The sequence below is a fragment of the Gavialis gangeticus genome, unplaced genomic scaffold (genome assembly GCF_001723915.1).
Source record: "Gavialis gangeticus isolate Ggan-Ray unplaced genomic scaffold, GavGan_comp1, whole genome shotgun sequence".
Taxonomy (NCBI): Eukaryota; Metazoa; Chordata; order Crocodylia; family Gavialidae; genus Gavialis; species Gavialis gangeticus.
Window position 1 is genome coordinate 12,841,045 of NW_017729024.1, and position 9,681 is coordinate 12,850,725.

The 9,681-nt window shown below is 41.9% G+C and overlaps 1 protein-coding gene across 1 annotated transcript in view; it reads right to left on the reverse strand.

The window, feature by feature from the left end:
- The window catches only part of ADGRV1 (adhesion G protein-coupled receptor V1), a 576,350-nt gene that overhangs the window by 501,579 nt on the left and 65,090 nt on the right, over positions 1-9,681 (reverse strand). Inside the window, exons 12-15 of the mRNA XM_019518182.1 lie at positions 6,657-6,783; positions 6,390-6,572; positions 2,038-2,218; positions 265-428 (exon numbers count right to left, since the gene is read on the reverse strand). Coding sequence (XP_019373727.1) covers positions 265-428; positions 2,038-2,218; positions 6,390-6,572; positions 6,657-6,783 — 655 coding nt within the window. The remainder of the gene's footprint in view (positions 1-264; positions 429-2,037; positions 2,219-6,389; positions 6,573-6,656; positions 6,784-9,681) is intronic.

Below are 9,681 nucleotides of genomic sequence, written 5' to 3' on the forward strand. Positions count from 1 at the left end.
AGGTGAATGGGGATTAGTTTTTGTTCTTTTACTTAGGGGTATCTGCACCTTCTGAGACTCTGCTGTTCCTGTTAGTATAACCTTAATTTTAATTGAGGATATTTATTTTCCTTATGAATTTAAGTTCTGACAACTGCACTTGTTAGCCTATTCAAAACCAGCCACTTTTTCCTTCTAAGATTTAGACCCAACTGTTTGTCCTTGGCCACATGTTCTTACATTAAAGTAGTAAAAATAAAAAGTATGCATGTTGAAAAGATTTACCTCATCTGGCAATGAATAAATAGTGATATTTTTGGAATATTCCTGGTGTCCAAAGAAAACTGTCCCTTGCTCTGGATAGATATCATTGGTACAGGCTGGATCAACAATCCAAGACACACTTACATTGCCAAAATTTCCTTGGTTTCTTACAATTCTGTAAACAGCTGTGAAAGGCAAACATGAAGACTGGTAAGTGTGCGCTCTTAAAACAATAAGAATGGAATCAGAGATAAATAGGGCTGGAAGGGACCTCAAAGAAGCCATTCAGTCCAGCCTCTTACTCAAAGCATGATGATCAAAGCAAGAAACTTTAAAAAAAAATTATCAGAAAAAGAGAAATAGCCTGGGATTTCTTTTTAGTAGAACCAATATAGACTAAATGAAAAGACACACAAATATAAGAAAGAGGTGAATATCAAGGTGTTTTCAACTAGGCTACAATTTAATACCACTGAAGAGGCAATGAGGCACTTCTACTGCTGAACTAGAATCTAATCTACAAAATTCTTGGTATCACTTGCAAAGTATAGCTCACCCTCAGTTCTTGGGACTTCACTGAAATTCAAGAGCCATCAGAACATTTTAGGGGCAGGGAGGGGGACAGCACCTTGAGGATATGTTATCTAAATGTACAGCCAGTAGAATAGGACTTGGTCATATATGCAGAGTTCAGCCTATGCAAACCTTGGTAATACAATCAAGGTTAATTTGCTAAGGACAACTGCCATTGATTTAATCAGATCAGTCAAATGCTTAAAGTTAAGCATAAGAATATATACTTCCAAGATGAGACCAAAATAAAAGAAAACTAAAACAATATTCCAATTTTATATCCCTGCCCGTAGAATTTTTCAGAGGACTTTAGAATGAGACAGATTATGTTTATTTACTTAGGCATCTCTAAAAGTGTCTTACATCCACGTGCCTATACCAAGCAACTCCCCAATGCCCTGATATCGAGTGGGATGTAAAGTTGCCTGGGCAGGAAATGCTTAACCTGTCAACCACATTTCCACTGCTACAATCAACACCCCCCTTCCACAACAAAACCTTCAGAATCCATGGTTCCTACCCATGCTATTCCCAATAAGTGCTGTATCAGATCCAATGTACCACAAGCCCTAACGGCAACTATCTGAGTGAAGCTAAACAACAACTACGCACCGGAATTAACTCTCTCAGAAAAAAATATATAAAGGACAGAGATGCCCACAAGTCAGTAGGAGTAGCTTCTTCACAGAACTGTCACTCCATTTATGACCTCACTATCCTTGTGCTCAAAGGAATTCTACTTAACACCTTTAGAAACCAAACTTGGGAACAAAAATTCATAAGCTGGCTGGACACTAAGAACCAAAGACTTAACATTGATATCGGTTTTATGACACATCATAACCTACCTGATCCCCAGATTCCACATATGAAAGGTAAGAATGACCCTATTTCCTCTTGGGAGGCCTTGCTCTCCCAGTAGACAGCTTCTTTTCTTCTGCTAAAGGATACCACCCTAAGAAATCCTTGCTATATATACCAAACAAGTATTTTTGATTCCTTTGAGTATTTTCTTGATATTCTCTTCTTTTGTTTTCTACACTTTTTTAAAGCTAGGATTTTACTGGGGAGGGGGGATTGTCCTCAAATTTAGCACTCTTGGGAGTAACACAGGCCTTCTTCATAGATTTCTCTGACTGGGAAAAGCAGTCACCGTCTCCATTGCCTCTTATTTTCAAGGGTATTGGTAAGAGTTTAAAATCAAACTAAAAGAAAATTTACCAGCATAAACTTCTTCTCCTTTACTTTCATTTATTGTTACTGTTAGCCCATCTGGGAAGAACTGAATTATTCCATGTGGATCATCATTTTTCAGAATGGTTATATTGACTCTTGTGGCATTTCCCAACTTGCCTGGCATCTCACTGTGTCTACTGAGTACCACAGAATAATGCTCATCCAGCTAAAACAGGAAAAAATGGTCAGAAAAATAACATAGACTGACAAAATTCATAACATGAAAGAGAATGGACCACACACAGACGCAACTGTGAAAAGTATGTATGTGCTTTCCAGACTAACTTTTAGAAGTATAATGCACTTACATACAGCACAGAAAAAACACAGAATCTTTCTCTCTGTTAAGACAACTTCATCTGCTTCCATAGGTCTGTAACTCTAGATATAGCACTGGGATCATATACTGTAGGTCTGAATCAACAAATATTAGGCCTGTGCAAATAGGGAAGTATTTGATTCAGATTTGGCTGATTCAGAGGACAGTGATTAGATTCGGATCACCGTCCTGAATCAATTCGGCTGAATTAGCCTTAGAAGATTCAGCGCCAATTTGGATTTGGCCAAAAAAAGCCCCGCACTCACCGGCTCTGGCAGTGGGGATTGGGGGTTTGTGACAGAACCCCACCCCCCCGCTCAGCACAGGCCAGTGGGAGGCAGCAGTGCCAGAGGCTGGGCTGGGTGAGGGATGGGGCTGGGCAGGGCAGCCATGGAGGCTTCTCCCACAGCTCCTCCAGCTGTGCCTGCTTCTGCCCCAGCAGGGGGAGCCATGGGGGCTCTGCCCTGCTGTTGCTTGGCCAGCCAACACGGGGGGAGGAGGGGGTGCAATGCAGCAGGGCATAGCCCCTGCTCCCAGGTGCTATTCCACCTGCATCAGTGCTGGGAGTGAGGGTTCTTCCCTGCCACCGCTTGCCAGCCAGCATGGGGCAGGGGGAGCAGGAAGTGGGCATGACATGCTCCCTTCTACCCGGAGCGAGCTGTGACTGCATCACACCCCCTCCCCCCCCCCGGCTGCTCAAGTGGCAGCAGGGCAGAGCCCCCACTCCTAGTGCTGCTGTGTTTCCCCGCCCCCGTGTAATGCATCCCTGCCGTGGCAGCTTGTCTCAGCTCCAATCCCTCCCTCCCTCCTCCATGCCCCTTCCCTCCCCCAACCCCAACAGATTTATCAGCTGGAGTCAGCTGGGTCAGCTGCCTGTTTAATCTATGACCGAATCTCCAAATCAGCCAACGCTTTTCCGAATTGATTCAGAGCTTTTACCTTGTCTCCCAATTCAAGACCCAAATCGAGCTAAATTTCCTCTGAATCAAATCAGCTACCAAAGCTTCGTACAGCCCTAACAAATATGCTGTTTCAGTGAATGGATAAGTGTCTTGAAAGATGTCAAGGTACCTTTCCTCATAAATTTCCTTTACATTTTGCCATTTTATTTGCAGATTTTCAAAACTGCGGTATCAGCCAACAACACAGAAATATACCAGTTTACCATGTTTATTTACTAGGGCTGTCAATTAATCACAGTGAACATGCACGATTAACGCATTATTGGCTCTCATGTTCATTTTTTTAATTCATTAATTGCACATGTGGTTTTGCAGCCCACATCCAGGCTCCACTCCACCATCTCCAGGCCACCCAACGGGGCAGTGCAAACGACTGCAGGAAGCCTAGGTGCAGTCTCTGGGCAGCTGCAGCAGGTGGGGGGGGGGCATGCACACATGAGCAGCTACAGCCTGCATGCTGCATGTACAGCAGTGTCATGCTGATAAGTCTGCGGGGTGGGGGGGGGCAGGCAGATTGAGGCCCCCACAGTGAGGGACGGAGCGGGGAAGGGGCAAGCGCTGGGGTGAATGGGACTCTGGGGCCAGGGCAGGTCATGGGATGAAGCTGCTGGTGGCTCATCCAGGGGCACAGGGTAGGGGGCAAGCAGCTCCCTGCCACTGTGTGAACCCCCAGGGGAGGCAGGGGGGGCATATGCCCCCACATTTGTGCACGGGGCAGAGATGGTCTTTCCACTGAGGCTCTGCTCCCTACGGCCTTTGCCCTGGGAGCTGCACACTGCCCACATCGCATTCCCTGCCTGCCTGGCGGTGGGAGACACAACATAGTATAGAGTACCTGAATAATTTTCCTTAATTTTGAGTTTTTAGCTGTGTGATTGAAATTGCAATGAATTGTGACTATTTTTTTTTAATTGTGCAAGTAATCATGACCATGTTTTAATTTTTTTGATAGCCCTATTATTTAGAAAATTTCACACTTTTCTCAGGAAAATCCTTCTAGTCCAAGCTCAGGGGTAAATGCATATATTATTAAAAGGGATCCTTCTTAGTTGTACCTAGGCATATTAGCCCCAAACAATGTGGTATCCAAACACTGCAAGGTGCTCAATGTACCTAGAACCACAACACCCTTGTTAAATCAGCCAGCTACCCTATACAGCCTGGGACAGTCCCAAATTTCAGAACTGCCTCCTGGTGTCCACAAAGTCACTGAAATGCAAACTTTTTTCCTGAATACAGGAAATTGGTTCCAAATTGGCCAATTTTCTCCCCAAAACGTTCACATTGCATCTGTTAAGAGACAGTTACCTATGCCTCTCAAGAGACACAGTAAGATGTGGCCTGAAGCCAGGCACGCATGATCATATTGCTTCTATTTCACAAGGTAGCTATGCAATAAATTAGCTAAACCTCAAATTAGCTGAGCAGCAGAGCTAATTAACCCATGTACAGTACCCATGTACACTAAAGCAACTACACTAGTCAGAAGCAGAGGTGGTATAGACTGCTTCTAATTTCAGTGCTGTGTGTAGGATATAAGACTAAATCCTGGATTTTACAATCCACAAGTTGGTAACCTTATTCCTTGCAAGGCAGGACCATCATCTTACTACAAAGGTGAGGAACTGAGTACCTGATCCCGAAGAGTGTTGGGTATGGGAATTCTGAGAGTTTGTAACCCCCATTTTTTAGGAACTTGATTCCTGGAAGGGAATTCACTAACTAAAAGTTAGGCACTAGACATGATGAAAAATGTCTTGCATTTAAAAGCTTCTAATCTAAACTATGCAGTTGGTCCAATAAAATGTATAACCTTAAGAAATACTTGTCTCTTGCATAATTTGTGGACCATCAGAACTACAACATAACTCTAATACTACCTATACAATGTATAGTGTGCCTAAGAATCCAAACACCCAGGACACTAAGCTTTATTAGGTGCTTAGGATTTGCAGGAACTTTAACAAGATGGAGTAGGAATGGCACTTATGCAGTTAATAAGGGGAGTAGGAGCTGGCCACTGAAGGATTTGTTGCAGGGGAAGGGAGGAGAAGGGGAGGAGAAACAACTCCTAGGAAAACTAGTAAGAAATACCAAAGAGATCTTAAGCCCCACCTCTCCTGCACATTTAGGACCCTACCTGCAACCCCAAGTTAACATCAAAACAAGATTTATCTCTATATTTAAACACCTAAATCATCCCTTCAGGTGGGGATGCCTGGGTCACTCTTTTCCTTTTAAACAAAGGAAAAAGGAGTTGGCACCAATCTTTTGTATAAAAGCCTGGTAGAAAACCCCTAAGTTCAGCCTGAACAGGTTCAAACCTACCATGCTCTGCCTGCTAGGGCTAGAGACAGAAATTACACATAAACCGGTACAAATGATAACTGGTTCAAATCTGTAACACAACAGAGGTTGAGTGCACATAAACTGCTTTCAAAATGGCTGAAACCAGTTTAAGATAAACCAGAATGGATGTAGTTTCAGATTGAACTGATTTAGGTTAAATTGGTTTATTGAACTTCTGTCCCAGATCCCCTCCAGATTCAAGTTAACTCAGTCCCCCAGCATCCCAGGATGCTTTGTACCTCCCCTACAACCCTCCCCATCCAGGGTGGGCAGGCTATCCTTGGATCATGTCTGCTACTGCCAAGTAGGGAGGTGTGCTCTTTGGCCCCTATCTTCTGACTTGGACCACTGCAGGCACGTGGCTTCCTTTCCAGAATCAAAAGTAATTTTGTGCCAGTCATGTGGCCCTCACTGGCTTACCAAAACTCAGTAAGCGGCCCTCCGCCCAAAATAATTGCCCGCCCCTGGCTTAGACTAACCCAAGAAGACTAAATTGATTCAGTCTTGGCCTTTTTGACTGTCTCTACTTAGCCTAGAAGAGTGCCTAATCACCAGCCTGTGAGCAAAGGTAGATAAGAGTGATTTTTGAACCTTCCCACCGAAGCCGTTCCACTGTGCAGAAATAAATGCAAGAATTGTGATTTAAAACAAAACGGCTGACCCCACACAATTTGTGAACAATATAAAAGTGTAGAAAATGCTTTTACCTCTGGAATCCCATCCATCCTTGCCAGCAGAGTAATTACAATTTCCCTCTCACCAGGCTTAAACTCCAGGATTCCTGTGCTTCCATAGAACTCGCTATCTCTGGGCTCTACGGTGTAGCGTAAAAATTGCCTAAGCAGTGTCCCCCTGGAGCGGACAATCTGAAGCTCAACAGATTCCCCTTCCTTAAAAAGAAAGCAAAAGTCAACCAGTTTCCAACATTCTCACCAAAGGTCAGGTGGACAGAACTAATTGTTCAAGAAGCTTACTTTTATAGTATAGGGTCCTCTAGTGGAGGGAGAAAACTCAAACACTCCACCAGGATCATCATTTTCCAAAATAATCAGTTCAGTAGTAGTAAAGCCAGATTTAAGGATCTGATTTTCCACACTGACCCTGAGGAAAGAAGATAAGGACTATTTTCAGGTTGGAGTTTTACACGCACTATACACACACATTTGAACAATGGCAAATCACGAAAAGTTAATGTCTTCTAGCCAAGTAATGAAAAAAATTCTGTAACTAATTGCAAGGAGAAAGCTGATTAAGCAAATAAATCGCATTTGTATCAGAAAGTTTAAATAAATTTGCTTTTTTACTTCCTGAAATATCTTCACTTTCTGTTCCGAGTATTACAGCTAGTTGATCTATGCTTAAAAAAAACACACACACATGCACACAACACACAAAGAAATGCAAATATAATCACACAAGTGAACACTTAAGGTCAATGCTTAGTAGTGTGTTGAATTTTACTTCTGTATAATAAATAGTTTGACAGCATTAAGATAGCAATAATTAATTTACTGGTCACACTATTGGGAGCATATCCTGGTATTAATTTTAGTAGAAACAAGACTGGATATGACTTCTTTGCACTTTATTCTCTCATGTGCCTCACCATCACTTGGTGCAGGATGTAGAGCCAGTGTCAGGAAGCCAGCCCCAGCTTGTGTAATATTTGAAAGATTTTTTTTCGAGCAGCTTTATTTTGCACCAGGATCTTAGTAATCTGTAAAACCTGTGAAGTACAGGCATAGCAGAGCTCCCCTTTTCTCCTCCTGACACACTTTCCATTCCAAGTTAGACAGCAGGAGGCACAGGACCTGAGCCAGTACCATAACTAAGGGAGGCCAAGCAGGGTACCAGCCCTAGGCACCAACTTAAAGGGGACACAAAAACAGCAGCAACCACTGATGCTGGCATATGCCACAGCTACTGCTAGCAACTCAGGTGCTGCTGCCCAGGGCACAAAACTTCTCAGCTACACCTCCGCCCAGAACTAGAACATTTATACTGGCAGAATTTTCATCTTCGTGGGGAATTTCTCCATTGGCCATCTGAGGACAGCTTCTGGTCCCTTCGGACTTACAAAATAGTATAAGGGTATCATAATCTATGTATGACATGCATGTGTCACAGAAACCAGTCCTATATCTCTTATAAAAAAATGGGAATATCTAAATTATTTATATTTTAATAAGAGCCAATGGGAAAAAGGGATTCATGGAATACAAGGAAACTTAAAGAAAAAGTATGCTTTCCAACACATTTCTGATTGATGTTTACCCTAAAAGCATCAACACTTTTATATAATATTCAGAGAACTTTCTTACATTTTTACCCGCACATCAGACTCTTCACAATGACCCTTAAGTGTGATGACATAAGAGATGCTTTACATGCTAGCATTCAAGGATGCACTGAATATCCACTTTGAGTTTGACAATTTGGATAGTGTAAGGATCCATTGTCATTCACATAATTGAGACCTTGTGCATTATCCATGTCTCTTCCAGAGGTATTTTGTTTCTAAAGAAAACAAGGCCCCATGTATAAGATTTTCTAGTCTCACTTCATTCCTACCCACTCTTGGTCTACATTGTATATTAAAGGAATTAACAATCTCATCAGACCAGATTTTAGAATCAATCAAATAAAAAACTCCTCAAAGGAGTCCCAGAGTCACTACAGAATAAGGCTGGTTACCTCTTTGTCCTAAACCAAAGGTCACAGGACATAATACAAGATTAGAAATGGCTGGAAGATTCTCATTATTTAATAGGGTGAATTTTCATGTGCACTATCTATCAATTATAGCATGTCAATAGAAGTAGTAATAATGCAAAAAAACAGGCAGGGTCTATTGCAAGAAAATAACTCTTTTCATAAGTTATCTTCAGGTATTTACAGAAAACTTACTTTGTCTAACTCCAGTAAGCTCAGTTGTTTAACTGAGGCAAGTTATACTTGAAGTAATTTGAAACAACTAATCCACTGTTTCAGTAAATGCTCAAACATCAAACAGTGAGCTGTGCATTCATAACTTTTATCATTCACAGAGCCTAAATAAAGAAACATTTTCAAGCCAGCACCCCATGTCCCTAAATGAAATAGCAAAGGAGCATGCATTGCCTGAGGAGATGCAGAAGGCATGGTTCTTCAGAGGGAAAGAAACAATAAAGACAACAGAAACTTGTCCAAACCAACCACTTTCAAAACAAAGTGTTGATTCACTGAAGACAAAGGCACAGTTAGTTGCACTTACCCAAAGTATACGACAAACCTTTCTGTCTCTACCCTGTCAAGACAGAGAGAAAGAAAGCGGGTGGGGGGGGAATACAAGTCCCATTTGCCAAAATCTTAATAATACAAATCTTAGAAAAGAAGGATAAAAAAAAGAAAAAAGAAAACACAAAGCCTTTTTTTTTGCTTTTCCAATAGCTAATAATGTTCACTTTATGGGAATCTTGCTTGCTTGGCACTTCCCTGTTGACAAATGCTAGCAAGAGGTTTGGTAGTTCCCACTTGGGAGAGGTGACCCCATGACCAATCAGCATGTCGAGACTCATTCAAGGCATTCCTCACCAAGCCCTCCTCCAAGAGCTCGATTACTGCCAAGCACTGTACATGCTCACAAACTGCAGCAGCTGAGTAAATTTTATTCAGCTTCATTTGTAATTACTTAGCGCCTTTAATTAGACCACAAAAAAAAAATCTTTATTCTAAGCTCTACATGCCTCTAGGATCTGTTGTTTCATCAATCTGCCAAAACGACTATATAAGCAGATAAACATAGGAGGAGTTTAATGGGATGCATAAAAAAACCCCCACGCTTTGACAGGAAACCGCATGAAGGCTCATCTACAGCAATTTTTCAGTTACTCAGATTACAAAAGTACTATATACAAAAGAAAAAGTATTTTCCAAACCCTTTAACTGCTTCAATTTATCCAGACACTCATTACAAAACTATAATGACTACTTCAAAGTACAGACTAAAACAGAAACTGA